The sequence below is a fragment of the Mastomys coucha genome, unplaced genomic scaffold, assembly GCF_008632895.1.
Source record: "Mastomys coucha isolate ucsf_1 unplaced genomic scaffold, UCSF_Mcou_1 pScaffold9, whole genome shotgun sequence".
In the NCBI taxonomy this organism is placed as follows: Eukaryota; Metazoa; Chordata; class Mammalia; order Rodentia; family Muridae; genus Mastomys; species Mastomys coucha.
Window position 1 is genome coordinate 65,513,765 of NW_022196915.1, and position 25,142 is coordinate 65,538,906.

Genomic DNA, 25,142 nt, shown 5'->3' on the forward strand with positions numbered 1-25,142 from the left:
GTTAAAATTAGAGGAGTTACTGCTGTGGGCTTAAATATGTGCATGTTATGTGCACACGTATGTATGACTGTGCTTGAGGCTAGTAAAGTATTTCATTGGATGAAAACACACAGACCCATTGGTTATCTATCGCTTTGGTGTCTAGTTAAGCCACTCTGTAGCTCACAGGAGTAAGCTTCTTTTTTTTTTTTTTTTTTTTTTTTTTTTTTTTTTTTCAAGAAGTTAGACTCCAGACAACCAAATAACCCCATTAAAAAATGGGGTACAGAGCTAAACAAAGAATTCTCAATTGAGGAGTAAGCTTCTTATGCATCCTGTTTTCCTCGTTCTTCCTTGCTGCATACTCCAAGGGTTCCCCTTTTCTTTGCATTCCTCTTTTCTTTGGAGAGTGGACTGTGGCAGAGATTTTTGCCTTTAAACCTTACCAGTAATTGTGGGTGGTTTAGGAAGACACAGAAATAAGTTTGAACTTAGAAAGCTTTATTATTACAAGATTCATTTCTGTAAGACTTGGTTTTAGTAAATATTTCTGAAAATATTTTCTATTTCTTCCAGTTATATATTTCTTTTATAATAAAAGCATGCTTATTTTTTGTAATTCTTATTTGCTAATCTGCATGTAAATAATGACATTTACAAATTATGTTAGCACTTGCTTTTTTTTTATCTTTTTAAGGAATGAGTATCATAATTTATGTCTCTAAGTGAGATAAATAGTACAAAGATATCTAGGCAAATATTTCTTTCTTAATAAAATAGTTCTGTTTAAACATTTATATATCAAAACTATACTTTTTATTTCATTCTATAATCAATTAACTGATTTTTTTCCTTTAAGACCACTGCATCATTGTATATCAAAGGGGTAGAAAATGAAGTTATATAGATAGAAGGAAAATACTCCTATCTATGATATAAAAACAAAAACCTGATTAAGAGAAGCAATAATATTTGTAAGCATGCTGTCCACTTTTCACATTGTATCCATATAGCAGAAATGAGAAAAAGAAAAAAATGTGAAATTGAAATTGTTATAAGTAACAAAAGGAAGAACTCCAAAATAGTTAAGGTTGCAAAGCCTTCACGACATATAACAACGTAGGAAGTTCAGTAGGACGGAAGACCATTGTGTCCCTGAACAGTGTCTGTTGCCATGGTATTGGTGACACAGACACCGGGGACTAGAGGTCCTCAGCGAACTTTCCACAGGCGCCTCGAGGGGCCTTGTGTAATCCTTCCCCTCCAAAGCGTCAATGAATCAACCATGGATGAGGATCTTAGTTGCTGCATTTCTGGCTTAGTGCAGTTTGCTTCTGTAGTAGGTGTTACCCCTTCTCTTTTGCTGCATGCCATCTTAGAAGCAGGGATCTGCAGTGTCACTGACGGGATATCCAGTCCATCTTTTCTGTGATGTCCCGTTGTCCTCTGACCATCGAGCACTGAATGATCTTGAAAATGTTTCTCCTCTGGTCTTTCCTTTATCTGCTGTCTCCATTGAATAGCAAAGTTTCTAACACATGGTAAATAAGTGTTGAGGGGATTAAAAGGGATTAATAAGATTTTGAACATCTATGCTAAGGAGTGTTGTTTCATTAAATCCTTTATTATGGAAGATGACCCTTGGAGCAGTAACTAGGAAAAATTGTAAAATAACAAGATTAATAGCTTTTTAATAAACCTAAGGAGCTTTAGACCTGAAAAATTAAACACAAGTCAGACGTGGCCCTAGGTGTCCTTGGCATCAGGGTGTAAAGATTAATGTTCACACACAAGCATATGCACCTCCAAGACTCAATTGCTTTTTATGTAGTGGAAAGTGGAGGCTAGTAAGTATATATGGTTACTACAAAGTGTGATGGAGGTACGTGTAAGTTACTATGGTAACACCGATGAGGTGATTGATGGTCACTGACTGGAAAGATCTCAGAAAACTGGTTTACAGGGCAAAGTTGGAAACTTATTCAGGCTGAGGTGGGTATTTGCAGAGCCTTGGATGTGCATGAGAGACAGTCTCTTAGAGAGACACATACCCTTGAACTCAGTCCACAGAGCTTTGGTTTCTAGGAAAGTGTTGAGTAGCGCAACTGGTGCATAAAGAAGATGTATATTTTTTTTTAAATTGTTCACCTCTTTTTTTTTTTTTAGATTTATTTATTATTATAAATGAATACATAGAAAAGGGTGTCAGATTTCATTATGAGTTGTTGTGAGCCACCATGTAGTTGCTGGGATTTGAACTTACGACCTTCAGAAGAGCAGTCAGTGCTCTTACCAGCTGAGCCATCTCACCAGCCCGAGTTGATGTATATTTATGGTCATACACATGGCATGCACACATGGAAGAAAGAGCAACTTGTGGGAGTCGATTCTCTCCTCCCACCGCCTGGGTCCTGGGGACTGAACTTGGGTCCTCAGGCTTACAGGGCAGAGCCATTACCTGCTGAGCTGTCTCACTCGTCCTGAAAATTCTTTTATTTATACAAAAACATAAGGAAAGCTCACAAAATAAAACCTGTCTTCAGTTTGGAAGGTTTGCTTGGAGAGGGTAAGAGAGAAGCCCTGTGCTCTTTGACCATACGGCCTACACATCCCTTACCTGGTCCTCAGACGGGGCCCTGTGTCCATGTAGGCACAATCCACTCTGTCATATCCTGGGCATCCAAAGGAAGGCCAGAAAACAGAGAGAGCAAAGGACAGAGCTGCAGGAGGATGCAAGGGTACAAGAGAGACCCTACCTGATGCAAGGGAGACCAAGAGACTCGTGTGGGCAGTGGCCTTAGTCTCAGTTGGTGCTCCTTGGTTCCAGTCAGCAGGGCAGGTGTGATGAGGACGTGCAGTCAAAGGATGTGAGAACAGAGTGCAGACAGCCCAGGGACTGCAGTGTCACCCGTGCAGGTCTGTCTGGGGATTTAGTTTCAGGAAGTACAGAGTCTGGAGTTTACCAGCAAGTTTTCACTTAGTTAAAAGGAAGCAGCAAATCACAGTGTAAGTGGTGTCCTCAGTCCCCCTTCTAGAGCAGTGCTTCTCCACCTTCCTCACACTGCCACCATCGATACAGCTCCTCTTGTCCTCCTGACTCCCAACTGTAAAATTATTTTCATGGCTATTTTATAACTGTAATTTTGCTAATGTTATGAATCATAGTGTAAATATCTTATGCGATCCCTGTGAAAGGATTAATCCCCAAAGGGATTGTGACCCACAGGTTGAGAAACACTATTCTAGAAGGTAGTCATATTAAGTGCTATTAAGATATTCTTTCTTTATACTGATAATCCAGTGCTTTTTATTTTATTTTTTAGTGTTCCAGAAAGAATGTAAAGAAATATAGTCACTCTACTTTAAACCTTGTTAAAACTTTACTTCCCCAGTGTTTCTAACTTAAGAAACCTAAGGAATTCCAATATACCCATTATTCTTGAAGGACGGGAAAAAATAGCTTTGTAAGTTTTTATTTCTAACGGAAAAAAAGAATGAAAATATTGAGGAATTTGATAGATTTTGATTGTCAAAAAAAATCAGTTCAAGAAAAGCAAGCAAGTAAAATTCTGGAAAATATCAGTAACGAGGATGCATAAGAAAAGGTTAATTTGCCTTTTTCAAAAATAGAACTTGAGTACCTTGAGCACTTGGGGATGTTATTGATTTGATCCAGAAACCTAGAAGAGGGACTCGTGGTTCAGACTGTGCTGGGGCACAGCTCTTCCGTCAGTCCCACGAGTCCTTTTAGCCTAGTCATGGGTGTCCTATTTCTCAGTCTACAAAGAGAACGCAGCCTCCTCTGTGGCTGTTGCAACCAGAATTTCTCCTTTTTTATTATGTTGTATCATAATTCAAATGAAAAGAAATAGAAGGTCAAGAGTGCTTTTTAATTCTGACTCTACATAGCTCTGAAGATAAATGGTTAAGCTATGTATGTGAATGAGTGCATCTCTGTTTCCCATGCCTTCTCTTCACACACACACACACACACACACACACACACACACACACACACACACACATTTTAAAAAGAGAAAGTTCAAAATGGAGACATTTGGTTACTTTTGGTAGCCTTTGTTTACTTATGCTAGCAATTGTCAATTTAAATAATAGATAAAATTAAAGCCAAGTCTACAGAGTTTAAGTACAAATATTTGAGCTGGATTATAGAAATTTGTTGAATATTGATCAATAGTTTGCTCTTGCTCAGATGAGCTATGTGAAGTTTTCAGTATTGCTGACATAATTGATTACTGAACTTACTTATGTCCACATTATTAAACATGTTCTTAACTTCAGCAGGCGCGGTGGTGCTTAGCTATAGTGCCAGTACTAGGCAGGCAGAGGCAGGTGGATCTGAGTTTGAGCCTCACCTGGTCTACATAGAGTGTATAGGACAGCCAGACCTTCTCTCAAACAACAATGATAAAATGTATTTAATTGAAGTCAGTTACTTATTTTATTACAATGTATGTTCTGTACTCCCAGATAGCATTCACATAGCTAACTGTATCTGATTGTATCTTTTTTTCCAGCACATGGTAGTGATGGAAGACATGCTTAAAGACTTTGTCCTTGGAGAGCACTTACTACTGGTTGGTAACCAGGTGAGTTTTGGCTGGGAGCCAAGCACAGGGGAGTGAATGCTAATACAGTAAGTTCCTTCTTTGGGGAATAAGAATTTGGAAGTTCTTCCTCCTCGTAATAAAATGATAAATTTAAATTTACAGCATAAAACTCTTTACCATCTGAACAGGGATCTATACCAACTAAGACTTAGAATTATCCCAAGATTCAAGGTGTTTCCCCACCTCCTGACACACTGTCCATTTACCTCATGAACATTTGCAGCTTTGCAGCTCTGCTGCCCTCGTTAGGCTCTGTCGACCCCAGCTGGAGTGCAGAAAGCTTTCTGGGCTGTAGTTGCCTATCCTGCGCACACCGAGGTCCACCCTCAGCCAGGTCGGTCAGTGTAGAACCTCAGCGCTCCCACATGTGTTTGCTGTAGTCCGCTCTTCACTGCTTAGACAGCGTCCACGTCCTCGCTGTGCCACATGATAGTGCAGGGCGCCAGCTCTGCCCAGCCCTGCAAACCAGGCTTTAGTGTGTCTTCCCTAGCCGTGAACCACACTAACCTTCCTTACAGGGTCTTGTCCCTTTGGCCTTTGTGTGCCTGTCCTTCTACCTGGAGTCTTCACTCCCCAGCTCCCAGGGAGAGACTGCCTTGTCCTGGGTGAGCGAGCTTCCCTTGCATCTCTTCTCTTCTACTCTTGTTTCCAAACTAGTGTCATGGAGCCATAGTTCCCATAAGTGACCATCCTCCCAATCTGTATGTTTCACAGGAACAAGAACCAACCATGTTTCTCTTGTCCATTTCTGTCCTGCGTTCCCCACACATTACTACTACATTGTAAAGATGTTATTCTGTATATGCTTATGTAAGGGATGGATAGACACTCAGTATTTAGAACATTCTGGTAATTTTTGTCAATTGAATTATCAGACCCAAAGTGACTGGCACTTTGTTTTTTTGTTTTTTTTTTTTTTGGTTTTTTGAGACAGGGTTTCTCTGTACAGCCCTGGCTGTCCTGGAACTCACTCTGTAGACCAGGCTGGCCTCAAACTCAGAAATCCGCCTGCCTCTGCCTCCCAAGTGCTGGGATTAAAGGTATGCGCCACCACCACCCGACTGCAGCACTTTGTTTTTAAAAGTTGATCTTAAGGACAACCAGAAGCATGGCCTGTGTGTGTGTGTGTGTGTGTGTGTGTGTGTGTGTGCACATGTATGTGTGTTTTTCTTGTTTGATACTTATATAAAAATATAGATTCTTTAATGTGTAGTTTCTCAACTACACATTTAACCTGCAGTTAAAATTTTAAATTTTATTTACTATTATTGTGTACATGCATGTGCCTCCAATCATGTTTGGAAGTCAGAGGACAACTTTGTCTCCTTTACCTTGTTTTTCAGGCAGGGTTTCTTTTCACACTCCAGGCTGGCTGCCCACAAGCTTCTGGGTGATTCTCTGCCACCTCCTCACTGTAGGAGTGCTTGGCTTACAGGTGTGAACAGTTTTTGCCTCAGACTCTCTCACACACTCTCCAGGAATCGAGCTTGGGTCACCAGGCCTGCTCACCTGATAAGCCCACTAACTGGGTCCATTGTTGAAGGCATAGACATCGAGTTGAGTGGTGGAAGGTCAAACAGTGATGCTCTCATGAGTGGACTCTGGCAAACAGCTCGGCTTCCTGAGGTCTAACCTGGCAACATAGACAGTATGCACTCCACTGAGCTTAAGATGACTCGTGGTAAAGCATAGGAAGTACTCCACGCCATGCTTAGTGCCCGCTAAAAAGAAGATGCATGCATCCTAGGGAAGTTTTAAAATTATGGGTTTTTTTTTTTTATTTTCTTGGTTCATTTTTTTTCTAAGCAAGAATCAAACATAAAAATATTTAATTCATGGTTGTTTTTCCCCATTTGGAATGCCCTACTTACTTCTGTTTACTGAGAGTTAGTTTTCTAGTGAGTTTTTTGTAGGCTAATGAAGAGTGGCTGACAGGTGGCATTGAGTCCTTGGTGGTCTTGTCTCACTGAGAAATGGCTCCAGTCTTATAAATGTATAAAGCCCAGAGCTCTTTTATTTTTTTAGTATAGTAGTATGCTTTTATTACTCTTGAATTTTTATTTTTTAGAACTTTATACATGTGTATTGCATCAGCATTCTTCCCCTCCCCTTCCTCGCTCTCATCCCAAAGCTCACAAACCCAGAGGGGTCTAGGAGTCTCACTGTGTGTCCCTGGCTGGGCTGGAAATTATTATGTAGGCCAGGCTAGACTTGAACTCTTAAGAGATTCACCTACCTCTGTCTCCTGAGTGCTGAGATTATAGGTGTGTGCCATCTAGCTTGGCTCAAGGCCAGAGAATTTTTTGGCATGTGAAGCCTGATACACTTAGTATGTCCTTTGAAAATTCTTGCTGTCAAGTGAATGACGCTAGAAACCGACATGGCTGACAACTAAGTAACTGATCCGAATGACAGAGAAAGTGTAGACTGAGCATACACAGTACAGCTAGAGCTTTGGGAATCGTCTCTCCAGGACACTAGAGTGCAAACAGCAGGTTTCTAGAGGTTAAGGCATGACTGATAGACCAGCCATTTTCTGATTTTCTGATTTTTTGATTTTAAACCTAGAAGTCTATCACCAGCATGTATTGGGTACCCATGTTGAAGAGACTTTTAGATTGGGTATTTCTGCTGCCTGTGCCTTTTTGTTTGTTTTTCAAGACAGGGTTTCTTTATTTAGTCCTGGCTGTCCTGGAACTACCTCTGTAGACCAGGCTGGCCTCAAACTCACAGAGATCCACCTGCCTCTGCCTCCTAAGTTCTAGGGTTAAAAGTGTGCACCTGTGCCACCGCAGCCTTCACCACCGATTCCAGCAGCAGCAGCAGTGACACTGGTTATCTCTGTCTTTTAAATTATCTAATGGAGTGGTCTGACTCCTTCAGACAGCCGTGTGATATCTCCATGTCTGATCTCATTGTTTTCAGCCTGGCGTCTCACCTCGAAATCTGTTCTCAAATCTAAGTTTGAGTTTGTTTCCTGAGTGGACCTTTGTCCTGGTGTTATATTCCAGCCTCTAGTCTCTGTCAGCATCTCTCCTCCATGCCCACTCCAGCCCCTTGTCTCTGTCTGTGTGTGCTCTTCTCCTCACAGTGGCAATGTGCTGTTGTGGAAATGAAGCAAGCACTGAGGCCTGTTGCACTTCTAGAAACCTGTCCAAGACACTGAGTAAATCGCTGTCCGGGTTCAATTCTCTGAAGTGAGAAAGTGTACCACATTTAGGTTTCTGTCAGTCTCTGGTTAGATTCACAGATCTACCTGCCCAGCCTACCCGTGAGAGTGAGCCATTGAGTGCCTTGGTTTTCTTGGCCTCCTCTCTGATGCTTTGTGTACAGTGTTTATTAGGTATTTTAAAAAGTATCATGTCTCTGAGAAGTATCTTAGAGGATTCCACATTTCCAACTTAGTAGACAAAGTATAAATATTAATAATTCATAAAATATTAGAAGTAATTTGAATTTAAAATTTAGACAGATTTTTTCAGGAAATCTGAAGACAATGGACTGAACTCTTCTATAAATGGTTCAGTGCCCATTTGCCTGAGATAGCTCAGAATCTGAGACAAGAGCCCTAAGACCAGAGCTGGGCGATCTTTGTGTTCTGAACAATCATTAGCTAGCATTTAGCTATGAAGAGTGGCATCTCATGGTTGTATTTACCAATCAGAAGGTGGGAGCTGGACCAGCATAGCTGGCTGAAGACCCAAATGGGACAGGATAAACACTTGAGCCAAATGAGCTCCATTCAAACTTGTTTTCAAGAGCTGACATCTGTGTGTAGAAAGGGCAAGACTCGGGTTAGCCTTTGTCCACCTGCTCCTGAGGGCGAGAGGAGTGCAGAGACTCGGAGGGCCCTTAGCAAGTGCAGGGCAAGGCTGGCATGTTCCCTTTCTCAGCTCTTTCTTCAGGATGTACTTTCACAGTTATGGTAACTAGGTCCTTCTTCAGTAGCTCTGAACACCAGCATCCGGCTTTGCTGATCAGTGGTTTTCACACCTCCCAGTGTTTTAGATCCCTGCTCACCTGTGCTCATTTCGGCCATGTAGAGCATCGCCATGAGAAAAGGCAGGCAAATGAGAGCGTAGGCTGCCAGCTATGAGCTCTTGACTCTTAACTCCCTGCGGTGGTTTAGCTGCTGTTTCACTGAAAAGATCAGAGAAAACACCAATTCCATCATTTCAGCAATGACCCATCTCCCCCTCCTCTCCTCTAAAACACTGATGACAGCTCAGGAAACAAAAAGAGTGAGGTGAAGCTTTGGGGATTAACTATGACAGAGAAGTCAACAGTGGGTTGGCATAAATGTAAATATACTCAGCACTTTTTATGTGAAGTGGTTATAGTTAGAAGCTGCCCAGCCTTCTGTTTACAAACCAGTGCTGGCGGGACTCCATGAGGAAGTTTAAGTTTGATTGTAACTAGAGGTACTTTAGAAGATTGTTGGGAGTCCAACCGCACGTTTTAAGCTAGGGAAACTAGAGGAAGTGAGTGTTGATTTTGAGGTATCCCAATGATTTTTACCTTTATTAACCCTACCTACCCAACCCTACCTTTCCCCCTTGCATATAATTCCATCCTGCCTAAGTATCTAGAGCATTAGATAGAATTCCACATATATCTGTTGGGAAGCTGAAAACAGGCCCATGTACAACACTTGCCAAAGTAAATGAGAATTCAGTGGCTTACATTCTACTTAGACAAAACACGTTTTTAAGTTTCTATTTTTGGTGTGGGGTTTTATGCCAGAGCAGTCTATCTAGTAAATGAGGCAGAATTGCCACCCTTGAACCAAATGGGACAGGTGCCCTGGGCTTGCACACCTGGTCACTTAGGAGCCTCTGCTGCAGATGTAGGAGCTCTGCACAGCGCTCCCTCCCCTGTAGCTACAGCATTACAACTTCCCCTGATGATCAGGAGTCTTCGTTTTTATATTATCGTGTTAGCATGATGTTCCATTCAACAAAAAGAGCTCTGTCTGCTCATTTCTTAACTGATGATGCTTAAGGAGGTGGCTCTAGGGATACAAAGAGCAAACTTCCTGGTACCTTTTTGGGAACAATCGTCCATATGAAGCACAAGTGTTTATAGAAATTGAGTTTCTGAATCAGCCTACAAGTCTGTCATTTCTATTTAATTACAAAGTCCCTATGAATAAATGTTTTGGGATAAGAACACTTGTGTAAAATAAATTATATATTGTAGCTAGCCCACTATTTACGAGCTGTAAGCCTAGATTGGGCTGGTTGTGAGCTAGTGTGACTTACATCCAGCCATATCTCCCTTGCTCCTTGCTGTTTGTGACTCACCAAGGCTGTCTCTCTTCCTTCAGCTTGTCCTCAGGGTCCATCTCCTCTCATGGCCATGTCCTCAGGGTCCATCTCCTCTCACAGCCATGTCCTCAGGGTCCATCTCCTCTCATGGCCATGTCCTCAGGGTCCATCTCCTCTCATGGCCATGTCCTCAGGGTCCATCTCCTCTCATGGCAGCCTCTTCCTCTCTGTCTCCTTTCTCCTCCGTTCCTTGGTCTCTCCTGAGGCCCTTCGCTGGATCCAAGTCCCACCTTTCTCTCTTTACTGCCCAGTCACAGACTCTAGCCTTTTATTAACCAATTAATTTTAAATTGGGGAGCAAGATTTACACAGCAAAGGCTGGTGTGTGTGAGAATTCTTTTTCCTGGGGCAGCCAGATCTTGGGGTACAGGAGTTAGCGCTGTACCCACAGCGCCAGACCAGCTCCCAGCATGCTTGAGTTTTGAGAGCAGCTGCGCTTTGCTAGACATTTGATGGGAACATATTTTTCTAATACCATCTAAAATGCTTGGCTACCCTTGCATAAGCATTGTTTTAAAGTCTTGCCTGTTTTGTTTTAGAAGTCAAAGTTTAATCAGCTACATAATCAGCTACGCAGTGTCATTTGGGTTTGGTATTAGGCAAGACTTCGCAGAAAATGATCAGCATTTGGCCAGTGCTTAATGGGGTACAATTAATTATTCACAGCCGCTCCTACCTGAACAATCTGATAAAATCACTTGTGACTTTTTTAATTTTTAAGCCAAATTTTTGTGATGTTTTACCAAATAATAGCTGCCTTCTATAGTTTTTAGTCTTAGCTTTTTAGTGCGTTTCATGATTTTTATTTTTCCCTTGTGAAGATTCCCATGCCCTCCTGCTCCCTCAGCCCTTGTTAAGTTGTTTTTGGTGAATGGCACTGCTTTGTCAACTTAGCCTGTGAACATCCTCAGGTGCTTTGTTCTCTAGGAAGCCTTTCTTATTTGCTATCACACAGAAATTCATTATTGCTATCCTCTAAACATCTATGTCATTTCCTACTCTGATTCAACATTAAGATAGTTGTGCTGTGTATTTAAGTTCATCTGGAGTTAAATTATATAGTTTTCTTATAAACAAGGATTAAAAGCAGTGATATGTGTGTGCTTTACAACATCTAATGCTTTTAATCATTCACTTAGTTCTATAATAACACATCGAATAAAATAAAAGTTGTACTTTCTATATCTTCCCTATGAACAAACAAGCTTTAAAAGGTTCCGGTATTTGTCCAAGATCACATAGCTACTTAGTGTCAAACTTAGATCTCCCAAGCTCCCATTTTCTCCAATATCACACAAGTTCGATTCTATTGACTCTAATAATAGTAACAACAGTAGCAAAAATGCAATGGCTGACTTTGTTGAATAATTATGATAGTCCAGGATAGAGACTTCACTTTTTACTCAGGATAAAGGACATTCACGTTTTTCTTTTATGTAAAAGTAGAGTACATATTTATCCCATTCAACAGTCAATAACATCTTGAAAATCTTATATTTCTCCAAAACTTTTGAGATTCATGTGTTCATGTGTGTTTGCATGGAGGTTGGAGGTCAGGGTCAAGTGTCTTCTCATCCACTTTCCACTGTAGGCTTTAAGTTGAGTCTCTTCCTGGAGCTCATTAAGATTGTGCTTGGCTACACTGGTTGGCCCGCAAGCCCCAGAGGTCTTTGGTCTACCTCCCCAGTCCTAAGATTGTAGGCATGTACTGCCATGACTGTGCCTGTGACAGAGGTGCTGGGGATCCGAGCACAGGCCCTCATGTCTGTGTGGCAGATGCTTTACTGACTGCCATTTTGTATGTCATCTTGTAGTACATTCTCCCCGCAGCTTTCTTAGTGATCTCTTTCCCATTTTCTGCAAATCCCACTGCTGGTTTGTTCCAGTCAGTATCCGTCAGAGTCTGTTTGAGAGTCTGTTCAGTTTGGTGTTTGTCACTGTCACAGACACTTGAAAGAAAGGCTTGTACCAAGAAGAGTTCCTGTGGCTCCACTCCAGAGGTCTCAGCCTCAGCCGCTTGGCTCCACCCCACTGGGTGTGGCTCCACCCCACTGGGTGTGGCTCCACCCCACTGGGTGTGGCTCCACCCCACTGGGTGTGGCTCCACCCCACTGGGTGTGGCTCCACCCCACTGGGTGTGGCTCCACCCCACTGGGTGCGCAGCCAGCCTAAAACCTCATGCTGGGGAGACATGGTGGAGGGAATAGACTCATCTCACAGTGAAGGGCCTGGGACGACATAAACCTTTCAGAGGCACCTCTCAGTGACCTCCCTCCGTCACTACTCCAATGTCAGCGCCAGTCGCCTCAGTAGTGCCCCCAGCTGGTAGCCAGCCTTCAGTACGTGAGCCTGGGGCCATGTTTTATGTTTCACATCATAACAAAAGGATGTTTCCTCCTGTTATCATTATTTTGAGAGAGCTTGTCCTGGTCATAGTATAAATATATTATATAGAATTATACCAATCTAGTGAATTTCTCTTGAGGGGACTTTTTTAGAGTAAACTTTATTAAGCCCATTTAATTTCTTGATTAATTTATATAACAAAATTAAATTATATTCATTTGTTCTAAGCTAGACATAACCTTTTAATTTTATAGCATTTGATTTTATCAGTTTCGCATTATAAAAGTCAGACAACATTTATTTAACATCAGCCAAGCAGGATTCTGCGACCACTGTTGTTATTATTTTCTATACCTTCTTCCCTTGATTAATTACAGGCTTACTGTGATCAGTTTTTTCTGTGGACAAAGGTTTCACAATGGCTTGTTGAATTACTTAGTAGTAAGATGCTGCACATATTTTGTGGCCAAAATTAAAGAATGTGTGAATTTTGCTAACTAGTTGGAAATGGGCCCAAGCAGGTTCTTCTGTGTTCATCAGGAGCGCGACATGTTACCGTGCCAATGTAATTGTCTAATATCTTCAGAGGGACTGAACAGTTTGTACAGAGATGTTCTCATCTGCGATTCCCAGCTGGTAGTGACAGCAGGGACCTGGATAACTCAGTGTGCTACACTTCCCGTTAGTTACTCCAGCAGCCAGGGGCCCGTGGCTAGGGAGGGCTTGGTTCTACCAGGTCCAGTGCTGCTCACCTTCAGGCTGGTGTTTGTAACTTTCCAAGCTTTCTTCAATAGTTAAGTGGCCTGACTTGTGTGTAGTCTGGACACTTTTTGCTATTCTATCACATTCTCTCCACCATTTTAGTTTTTCTGCCTTGTGTTTCTTAGTAAACCATTTTTTCCTATTTATGTTGGATTTGAATTTTCTTCTGGAAGATGCACTGACCCCCCTTTCCCCTCCATGCTGGTTTGGTGGGACTGAGGCTAGCCACACCTCCAAACTTTCTTTGCTGTGTATAGTAAGTGTATTTCATCAGCGGATTACAGAAATACAGATTTTATTCCTTTAAGAAAAGGATTGTAGCCTTTTGTAGGAAGCTTTGTGTGGAGCCATGCCTCTGGACTCCGTCTTCTCTTCTGGGCTGTTACAAGATCTATCTTTGTGAATATTTAGGATTATTTCCTGTTCATTTTTAGTAAAGTTGGTTTTCTGATTATATAATCTGCTTCTATTGAGAGAACTTGAAAACCTAAGAAATTGCCACTGATTGTATGGCAGCAGCCTCCTTCTTGGACCTCAGATTAAAGGACGGTAGTATTTAGTGACCAGTTAGCCTGTGCCTTTGGATTTAGATGAGCAGACCTAAGCCCAGAGAGAGGCTGATTAAGGAACCTCCAGGTAAGAACAGGTACACAGGTTAGAATCCTGGAGTCCAAACTCCAATGTAATGAACTGTAAGAAACGTTAAGCAAGAAATTTGAAGCTTCACCACTTAATGAAAAGTTTCAATTTTAAAAAGCCAGTTAGGATTTTTTTTCCAGTTCTTACAATTATTTTACTTTGCTATTGTTTACTGTGTGTAGTATTTAGGGACATTCAGTTACTAAAAGGGACTAGGGATGCTATTGAAAGATAATTTCTAAATATCATGCAGACTGAATCAACATTGTACAAATTATTCAAGAATTAAGGGAAACTGAAAAGGGCAAAGCCAGCCACTGTAAAGAGCAAGAGCTGTGCTTGTCAATGGCACGCACTGGGACACACCTAAAGCACAGCTGCAGAGGAAAGGTCTGGCCTGCCCCCTCACTGGCTGCCCTCGACTCCACGCAGGACATTCCCAGATACGTGGTCTGGTCAATTTTAAAACCCTGGGTTGAGAGGCATTTGTTTGACTCCATGGCATTGTGACATATAGCCTCCTAAAAGCAGTCAAGGAAGCTGCCCTCTTGATGTCTGTTTTGTGTGATAAAATATGAAGTACAGCTCAAGACGCTATACCACATAGGGTTGTCTTCACCTTTTCATGGCCTAGAACTTAATTTCTAAGTTCTAACATGCCTCCGTCCAAAACAGGTGAGTTATCATCTCCATGGACATGGCTGCCATGCAAGCCATTCTGCACTGAAGGGGTATTTGCGCTGTACTTTCTGTACTAAGCAACATAGAAACTTTCATTATAAAAAAGCAGAAGTCACCTACAAGAGGTGTCTGTCCCCTTAGGAAGAGCAGGGTGCAGGACTGGAAGTCGCCTACAAGAGGTGTCTGTCCCTTAGGAAGAGCAGGGTGCAGGACTGGAAGTCGCCTACAAGAGGTGTCTGTCCCTTAGGAAGAGCAGGGTGCAGGGCTCCAACTTCCTCCCCTTTCCTTCAGTTTTAGTGCTCATTACCTGAAGATCACACATGAGCCATGAGACACAGACATCTGAGAGGGGTGCCCTCTTGCCAAGGTACCTGATTACTGGTGCCCTCTAGGGCATGGCGGTGATCTAGGAAGATAGAGGAGTGAGTCTGAGCTGAGGATTGAAGGAGAGGAAACAGAGTAGTCAGGCCAAGCTGTGGAGAAGTGAGGACATCTGACGGAGAGCTGATGGGGTAGCTGGAAAATAGCAGGCGAGCTAGGACGGGCCTTGCAGTCGGCTGTTTCGGAGACAGGAGGCTGATGGGAGCATACAGCAGCGAAGTACGGCAGCGGCAGCCTCAGGCTGCCTTTGCTCAGGAGCCTCTTCAAGTCCCTTCACTGATGTGAAGTCTTACATTTCAGTCTCAGGACCCAAACCCATTTCTGGATGAGTTTCCCTCAGCCTGACTTCTACTCTTCTTAGCCCTTTTCTCCTATTCTTTTTCTCCTTTCCTCTGTGATAGAATATAGATAGAGTGTTCAGGAAAACAGCCCTAGATCCCTTCTTCTACAAAGGACTTAATTGCCCAAGTACACAGTTTAACTAAAATAATAAGACTCATAAGTTTATGCGACCCCAGAATATATTAAAGTTGTGGCCTGAAGCTCCCTGAGCTGGAAGAGTGTAGGATTCCTGCCTTTAGTGTGAGTTCTGCCTGTGAGCCTCAGATCCTCTGTTACTCCCAGCCCTGGAGTCAACAGAGCCTTGTGCCCTTCTGAGGTGGCCTCCTTCTAGGGTGTTGTCATGTTGAGCTCAGCAGAGGAATGATGGGAAGAAAAGAGCTAACTTCATGAGATCTCTAATTCCTTCACCTTTTTAAAAAGTTTTACTCACTAAATATAATCTCACTACCTACGTAAGAATTTACTTTTTGTTAATTTTATTAAAAGAGACAAATTGCATTTATAGAATAGTGGCTAGTAAGAAAAGATAAATTTGCATGGGGATAAAGTAAAAATATTAACAGTTAATTTTTTATCAGTTACACATTGAATAATGTCTTATTTTATACATTTCCCAGTGAGAAAGGGGAGTGTATGTAATTTTTATGACAGAAAAATTAGATAATATTTATGTACTTATTCAATTAAAGTACTCCTGAGGATCTTCTGTTCGAGACAAAACTATGATTAGAAGGAACACACAGCTGTAATTGTTTCGTTTTGCTCAGGATATTTACAGAAATTCCTTCCTAGATTATTCTGTCAGCATTTCCTCGAAGGAACTGTGAGAGCCTCTTAAAGTGAAGTAGGAAGTGACCCGATGAGATCTCTGGCTTAGGAAAGGAGCTAAACAAACTGTGGGCTATGCTATGGTGAGGGTGGAGGTGGGGAGGCAAGCGGGACCCTTTCCAGCAACCAAGAAGGATGTGCAGCTCTAGAGCCGAGACAGGGAATTGAAGAGGAAGAACCAGATGTGGGAAACAGTCACTTAAAAATAAACATGTCCAAAATTAAACTGCCTTTGTAAACTTCCCTCCCCTACCCAACAACCCCTAGTCTCCTCCCCCCAACCCCTCCACCCCCGTTTCTTTCTGTTAACAGCCTGCTCTTACCATCAGCCCAGCACTAAGACTGATGTCTTCATCTCCTTACCCTCCATCAAACCCTCCATAGTGATGTTGGTTTCCTGACTGCCTCTTTATTCTGTTGACTTCTCTCTGCTCCTGGGCTTAGGCCGTCATCATTTTGGAATTCTTTAAAGAGTTTCTCCGTTGCTTCCCTTTGCTCTCACTTCTTTCTCTCTGCCATTCTGTGACTAGTTTTCCAGAACTGAACATCTGACCCTGCCACTCCCCAGCTTTAGTGGCTACTCTTGGAAACAGAACAGATTCTTGGGTACCCAGGCTCGGCCACACTTAGAGCCACCTCCCTAGACGACCTGTACCTTACAGCCCCTTCTCCCCTGACTGTAGTCTTCGACTTCTTGCAGATCTCCCTGGATCACGGAACCCACAAGTCTCCCCCTTATAGTACTCTCTCTACTAGGACACCCCTGCTGCCCCCCTTCCCCATACCTTCTGATTTCATGATTATTTTAAATCAGATCTTACATGTGATGGGCCTTCCCAGGCCTCAGGTTAAGTCTCAAAGCATCATGGGTACCTCATTTAGCCACATTCACAGGAAACCTCAACAATGTTCCCGTGTGTTCTGTATTGCTTAGGAAATGACCCGGGAAAGCCACGCTTTCACTTTCAGTGAATTTGTAAGTATATAGCAGACAAAAGTAGAATAAAGAGCAAGTAGCAGATAGACACCGACCCGTTACTAAATCAGCCGCTCCTAAGCTCCAGCACCGACAACTGGAGTAGACCAAGTAAGAGAGCAAACAAACAAACAAAAATCAAATATGGGAGCTTACAAACATCCTCTAAAAACTGAAGCCTCATTGAAACAGCCAGCTGGAGGCCTCCATAGAGAAAGTGTCTCCTTTGGTGCGTTTCTTGGGTTTCTTGAAATGAATATGAATGAACTAGAAGCTGTAACCACACCTGGGCACTTACAGTCATCTAACAGAAACTGACATTCAGGACTGAAGGCCAACGGAGCAGAGCAGTCTCTCCATGAATGAGCTTGGCCTTCCCTCTTCCACACAGGCATCTTGTGCTGTGGGATAAGCTGCAATAGCCTCTTCGGGCTCCTATCAAGGACGTGGTGCTTTTACTTTCAGCTCATTTTATTTTTCTTTTGTTAGAGTGAGGAGGCCTGCTGTCCCAAGACAACGGTTTTGAAGGAGGCAAAAGAGGGCCTCCCTGCTCTACCTGCTTTTTAAACTTATTTGTTTTGATTTTTGAATCTTGAGACAAGGTCTCTCTTTCTAGCACTGGCTGACTGTTCTAGAACTGTAGACAAAGCTGGCTTCGATCTCACAGAGATCTGCCTGCCTCTGCCCCTCTGCCCCTCTCGTTCTGGGACTAAAGGCATTTGCCACCATACTCCATCCAACTATCTACTCTTAATGGGCTTAAACAACACATGATAATTTACGATATAATATATATTACAGCCTGTTTGTATTTCCTAGTAAACTGCGAGCTGAAGCATGGCTAGGTGTTATATCATATATACTATCATATCAAGCTCATTCAGATCAGTACTCAGCCTATGTACTCGTGGAATTGATAATTGAGAAAGGAAGAAGGGGAGGAAAAAGACATGTTTTATACTAATATTCTTGCACTGAGTGGTGGAATGCAATGTTGTCCTGCTGGGCATAAAAGGGAAGGCAGTTAGGTGTGCATGGGAGTCTGATGAGTGCTGCCTGGGCATCCCTTCAGTTGGCAGGAACAGGGGTCTCCGGTGTAGCTGAACAAGAAGTATGAACTATACTTAGTGATGGAGGGTGTGGCAGTGAAGTGGACACCCCAAAAGCTATGGAGCAAAGACAGGAGGTCAGTGTTCTAGAGACCCCAAGGACATAGCAAGAAGCTGCTCAGAGCACGGGCATCTTAGCCTCTGCTTCTGCCCTCCGCCCTCCGCCCTCCGCCCTCCTCCGCCCTCCTCCGCCCTCCTCTGCCCTCCGCCCTCCGCTGTGATGGCTAATGAGGCTCCTGATGCTTTCCAGGACTCAGCTGCTTCTACATCTTTGTTGTCTCTGGTATTACCTTGAGTCTGTGATGTTTGCATTTCTCTGTGATTACTGAAATTAAAGGAGCTGAAAGTCTTAACATAGACAGACATCTTCATCCTCTGATTTTATCTATTTTAAACTGTATGTTCCTTCCAGCATGCCATTTAAAGCTTCCATGCTGTTGTAGTTGACATGCAAATGCACAAGTGTAATTTTCCTTGTTTGTGCTTCTGTGCTAGGCTTACATTTTTGTGGTGAAATCCATGTAGATGCTAAGCCGATTCCTAAGAGAGGAAATGACCCATTATTCTGGCATTAGTGGATTTGCCAGTCTGGTTCTTCAGCTTTCATAACCGAATGTGGAAGCTTGGGGGATGGCTTCTAGGAGTGAGTAAGGAGGTAGCTTGAGGCTTTGATTGCCTAAATGAATTTCATACTGAAAAATATAACCCACTGCACAGGAACTAAAATGATGAACATCAGGATCAAACACCCCAGAGCTGAGTCCTCTGTCATTGACTGTGATTGTCATACTGCTTAGCATTTCTGCTTAGCCATACCTTCTGGGTTTGTGAGATTAAGATGATCTTATTTCCTAACTGATGGTGCACATCTGTGTGGTGATTAAATGGCACATGAAAACACGTTACAGAGAGCCTGAGGAAGTATAAGACATTAATGCTGTTATTGATATTTCCTGCTATACTGGACTCAACTCTTTAACTGTTGCTCTTCACACACAGCTTACTGGTTAGGTTTAGTTGTAGGGAGTAATGTGGGTGCGTGGTCTACCTTCTACAGAAGGTCATTAGCTCCAGCATGAGCCAGAGGGAAGGAGGGCACATCTAAGAAGAGCACATATGGCTGGATTATGCCAATGTGCCCTATGTTAGAGTTCCAGAGTTTTAAAGGAAAAAGTACAGGACTAAATCAAGAAGGACTACAGTGTTGTATTTAAATTCCTACAACTGAAAAATTTATTTCGAGGACTGAAGAAAAGCCATTTATTTTTATATCTACTGGATTGCCTTTGATGGCATTTTATAACCTGTAGTCATCAATGTTCTGTGGTAATATGAGACTTAACTGTGAAACTAAAACAGAGGTCCGGAGGTAGACGCCAGCATCTGGACTTCCTCTCATAAAAACAGCGTAGGGACACTGCAGAGTCAGAGCAAGCCTTCATGGCCTCTGTGTCACAGGTGACGTGCCATGACGTTTGCTGCTTTAGGGTTTAGTAACAGCATGAGTAGTAGACCTTTGAAGAGGTAGCTTGCCAAAAATTTATCTCCAAAGCTTCTTACTGCTTAAATCTGTTTGTGTACTTGCAGGGTGTAGGAAAGAACAAGATCGTGGACCGATTCCTTCACCTGCTCAACAGACCCCGAGAATATATCCAGCTGCACAGGTAGGAGAATCATTCATGAGGCCTTTGAGCTCTGACTAAATTAAGTCATCTCTCCTATGAATTCAATATACTCTCTTAAAAGCCTGCTTTAGAAACCAGCTTCCTTCCCATTCCCCTGCTCATAGCTCTCCTTTCCTTAAAACGTGCGGGCAAAGGATGGCTCAGAGGTCAGAGCACTGCCTGCTCTGATGGGATGCAGATTTGGTTCCCAGCACCCACATGGTGGCTCAGAACCCCCTGTAGCTCCAACTCCAGAGAGTTAACACCCTCTTCTGGCCTCTGCACATATGTGGTGCCCATACTCAGGTACATACATAGACATAAGTAAATCTTTTTTAAGAGGTATTGAATGATGAATACCTTATAAACACAAGTTAATAGATGTTTTATGCATAACGAGATGCAGCAGGTCTCACCAACATCAAGGCACTCAAGTTGGAAGACATGTGGAGCCCCAACCCCGCTCCTGCTCAGAAGCTGAGCTGGCTGACAGGGAGAAGCAACAAGCTTTGTGGGCCCCAGGGTGGGGTAAGGAGCACAGGCTATGGAAGGAACATAGTATCTCTTCTCTTGTCTTTCTTAAGATGCTGTGTGGATAATTTAGTTTTATGTGGTTGGAGTAGTGGTTCAGGGATAACTTTTAAGCAAATAAAACTTCTCAACATGAGTTGTTTACGCTTTAGCAGTGGACTGGTTCTCATTCTAGAAACCAAATGCAGGCAGCAGATCTACTAGAAACTAAATACTGGAGCAAATCAGGACACAAGCGATACACACACACACACACACACACACACACATATGTATATATATGGAGAGAGAGAGAGAGAAAGGGAGAGGGGCTCACCAAGTATTGAGCAGTTTAAACCTAGTGTCAATTATTGTTTTGATCCCAGTAGATAACAAATGCTGTCATGGAAAGAAAACTGGACTATGTTAAAAGAATGAGTATCTGGTTTGAGTTCTTTGCTAAATAATTATGAGTTCCTGAGAGAAATTTTTAGAAGAACGGTTAGCAGGTCAAAGGTTAAAGAGAAAAGTTCTAAAGGAAAGTTGAGATGATTAAAAAATAATAAAAACAAAGCAAATCAAAACAAACATTCCATCTTGGCATTCATATCCTTGATGAGCCCTAGTACAAGAAGAGCATCATACCCTTAAGAAGCCCAGCCCAGGGAGAGCTGTAGACCTGGACAGACTCAGAAGCCCTGGGAGTAGCACTACCCTTAGGAATCCGTGAGCTGAGCACAGTCACCAGAGCCTGCTGTAGGTGTTGTGGGGGTTATACATTAGCCTATGCAGCAGATGCTTTAGAAGTAGCACTCTGGACGATCCTGAGGTTAACAAGAAACGTGAAGAATACAGGCTTGCTGCTGGTGGAGGTGGCACACACCTGTAACCCCAGTACTGAGGAGGCTGAGACAGAAGGACTGAGTGCGAAGAGCAGCCTGCACTCAGCCAGAAGAAAGGATGGAGGCATGAAAAGGAAAAAGGGAAGAACCCAGCTCACCAGTTATATAATTCTGGAGCTTCTTTCTCATGCAAGATAACATTAAAAATAAAAAATAGATAGTTTTGGAGGCAATGAGTAAATGTGGGACATAGAAAGAAGCGACAAAATTAATAAATGCACACTTAAGATGATGGAATTAACAGAGCAATTATAAAATAGCTATTATAAATATTTTCAATTATCCTAAAAGGGAACTGAGAAGCAAAACAAGACAATAATTAGGAGTTTAGACCCAGAATAACAACACTGAAAAAGAGCAATATAATATCAGCACCTAAAGTCTCAAAGGTGGGGATGGGGTAGAGCGGGGACGGGGTAGGGTGGGGATGGGGTAGAGCCAGAAAATATTTGAAGAGGTAGCAGGAAGAAAGTTCCTGAAATTGGTGTAATAACATGAGATCATCAATAGCCCAATGAATCTCAAGTATGGTAAATAGAAAAGCTAAGCATGCTGCATCATAACCAGATGGCTGAAAATATTTAAAGCCATGAAAGCTGGAGAAAAGGCACACTGCATGTAGGGAACAATAATAAAAACTACTGCTGACTTCTTATGAGCAATAAATATGGAACGATTCACTCAAATGGTTGCTTTACATTAAATGGAGAACATTAAGAAAAATACTCTTTCGTGTAAAGGAAAAATATATTTTTAGAGCAACACACACATATACAAACATATCTAACACAACTTGTAAAAGGATAGTATGGGGCTGTGGGGGATGGCTCAGTGGTTATAGCATTTGCTAGACAGGCACAAAAAGCAGAGTTAGGATTTCCAGATCCCCAGCGCCCCCATAAATGCCAGATATAGTAGCCTATCTGTAATTCCAGTTCTTGAAAGTCAGACACAAACGAGGCCCAGAGCAAGCAGGCAAGCAAACTAGGCGTGTTGTTAAATTCTCAGCTCAGTTGAGAGACCCTGCCATAGTGAGGTGGAGAGTAACTTAGGAAGATTACCAACATCAACTTTGGGCTTCCTCCAGCACATGTACAAGCACATGCACCCACACAGTTGTAAACGTGCAGACATAAGTATACACTAAAAATAGTGACCATATGGTATAATCTCAGGAATATAAAGTAAACAATGGCCTCACCTTTATTCCCTCATGTGCTTATTATTATCGTTGCTGTTTGGTTTTTGTTTTGTTTGAGACAGGTGGGTCTATGTAGCCCTAGGTGTCCTGGGGCTGGCTATGTTGATCAGGTTAATCTTGAAGTCAGATCTACCCACCTCTGCCTCCCAGTGCATGGATTAAAGATATACACCACCATAACTAGCTAATAATCTTGTTCTACTCAAAGAAGTTACTATTATTGTGTCTTTCTTTCATTTTAGTACCTATTTTGTCTTTTCTACTTTGTACTTGTATTTCTTTTGAACTTGATCTATTTATTTTTAAACTTCTAAATGCCTAAGCCATTGATTTTCAGCCTTTAAATTGTAATATGTGTATTTAAGATTCTGAGTTTGTTTGGGTCTTAGGTCCTTCCCCTCTAAGTGACAAGCATAGACACAGTATTCATGATGTTTCTTTCTGTCTGGTATTTCAATATCTTCACTGAAGAAGTTGGTACTCAGGGTGCTTTCAAAATCTTAGAGGATTAGAGATAGCATTCCTTGCTTTCTGTCTAGAGTGCCTTTAATATGAACATTTTGTTATGAAGTAACAAGTGGGCCAGAAAATGGTGACATCTTCTGCCAGTACATAATCTGTGCTAATTCTGACACTGGCTAAGTAAATATGTAGAGATAGTTTCTACAAGGAATTTTCTAAACTCAAAATAATAAAAATTTCAAAGCTGAAGTTTATATTTTATGACACCTATTGCTATATAATTGATTGATAATACTGCTGCAAACAAAATAGCTATTCATTTTATTAGGCCTAGATATCTCTACTCAAGCATATTAAATATTTACTTGACTATGTAAAGTGGAAGACAAAAGGGTCAATTTAAAATATAAAATATTATAAAGTCCTCACTAATTAGACTGCTATTCTCACTAATTTCAACATAGGGATTTTCCCCTTACCTACAACATTAGAGCTACATTTCCCATAGAATTTAATGTATGTAGTTACTTTAAGTGAAACATGTTGAAAGGACCTAAAACTAACCATCTAAAAGAATGTATAGGACTTCTCTAGTATGTGGATGCTCACTTAAGGTCTCTGCTGTGTCTGTTGTGGAATTCTTCCAATGGATTGCTGATGATGCCCTGTAATCAGTTCCTCTCAGTTTGGTTTATGGATGTCATTTGAAGAGATTAGTTACAAGAGCCGTTCAAAACAATCCTGATAAGTAAAAGCACAAAGCAGCGCTGAGAGTGCTTCTGAGTGTGGTCTTATGGGCTTAGGCTATGATGAGCACAGTGCACATGATGAGCAAGCTAAGCAATTCATGTCTGTGGTTAAAATCAAGATGTCTGAAGAGCGTAGCTTAAGAGATTTAGAAGATTGATAGATGTGATTATCATTAATTGTATACATTTCAAATGGAAGAGTCTATAGGAGTCATATTTATACAAAGACTTGTAAAGTGAATTACTCGATTTTATGATCGTATGTTCATTTGACACGAAAGAGGACTCCTGAATATTTAACTTCTATAGTTCTTGAATAAAAGTACATGTATGTCTTTATTAAAATCAGGATTATCTGATTTTAGGTAGGGTGAGCTACTCTTCAGATACAAAGATGAAGGCAGGAGTCCACATGTATGATTTCTGCCCTTGGCTCTCCTCCTCAGCCGTGTCATAGAAATGGAGATGTTGTGCCTCCCAGCACAGCTCTCACTTTCTATCCCCGCTGGCTTGTCCCTGCTCATTCCAGACTAGATGATTCCATGTCCTGCTCACAAGTTGGAACTTGAACAACTTTTTTTATTTCTTCATTCAGAGTTTGGTTGATTGGTAACTTCTTGGTTAACTTCATCTTTTGCTATGTTTTAGGTTATGTACAACATTTGCTTCTTTGAATATCCACAGTAGGGAATTGTTCCACTCTATGGAAAGGGTATGAGTTTTAGAGAGCAATCCTGTCCTCGCACATTTTTGTGTGTTCTTAAACTCTTTGAATCCTGATTTTCCCTGGCTATCAAAATAAAATGATTTCTTGCAGACAGCTAAGAAGATTAGGAGAGAATGTACACAGCAGGCTCGCCATGGCAGCAGGCGCTTGCAACTGTCTTACTGCTGAGCGTTCAGGCTAGACTAATACATGTTAAGCTCTTGATTTGCATCACATGGGCAGAATATCCCTCGTCCACAAATCTAAAATTTGAAATGCTCCAAAATCCAGAACATGTTGAAATCTGACATGACTTGGTACAGTAAAGAGATCTGGAGAAGGGAGGTACCATTCACATCGAGTCTTAAGGAATTATGGGAAGTTTTCTAATTAGAAAAAGAAACAAGGTATTGTGGTTATTGAAGAGAAAGCTGTATGGGAATTCCAGAAAGAAACACAGCTTGGAGAAGAGAGAGAGGGAAGGCCTGGGATGGAGGAGAATCTGAATGAATAAAATGATTGAATGTTTGTGTCTAAGAATACTGGCAAAAGAATGACCATGTACAGGAAATGGAACAAGTTGAGGGAGATGTCTGTACATGTGACCTGCGATCATGAGGCCAACACTGTGTGTGCTCTCTGTGCATACTGGATTCAGTGAATGCTTATTGAAATTACTTAGTTTGTGCTCATTTCATCTGGACTGTCAAGCTCATTCTTGTCTATGGTCAGCTTTCATTAACTACAGGCACCCATAGCTGTTTGAGAATTGAGTGCAATTCTTTGTAGACTCAGGCATCTCTACACAATGGACCTGTGACTGTGTTCTCTAGATAATGTAGACAGCCCAACTAGTTAAAATATTGTGGTTAGTTATTTTAAATTCTTTTTTTTTTCTTGGTTTTTTGAAACAGGGTTTCTCTGTATAGCCCTGGCTGTCCTGGAAC

The 25,142-nt window shown here is 41.9% G+C and overlaps 1 protein-coding gene across 1 annotated transcript in view; it reads left to right on the forward strand.

Annotated features, from left to right (window-relative positions):
* Vwa8 (von Willebrand factor A domain containing 8) overlaps positions 1-25,142 on the forward strand; it is a 349,402-nt gene that overhangs the window by 171,839 nt on the left and 152,421 nt on the right. The window contains exons 20-21 of the mRNA XM_031362757.1: positions 4,518-4,589; positions 19,589-19,665. Of these exons, the coding sequence (XP_031218617.1) occupies positions 4,518-4,589; positions 19,589-19,665 (149 nt within the window). The remainder of the gene's footprint in view (positions 1-4,517; positions 4,590-19,588; positions 19,666-25,142) is intronic.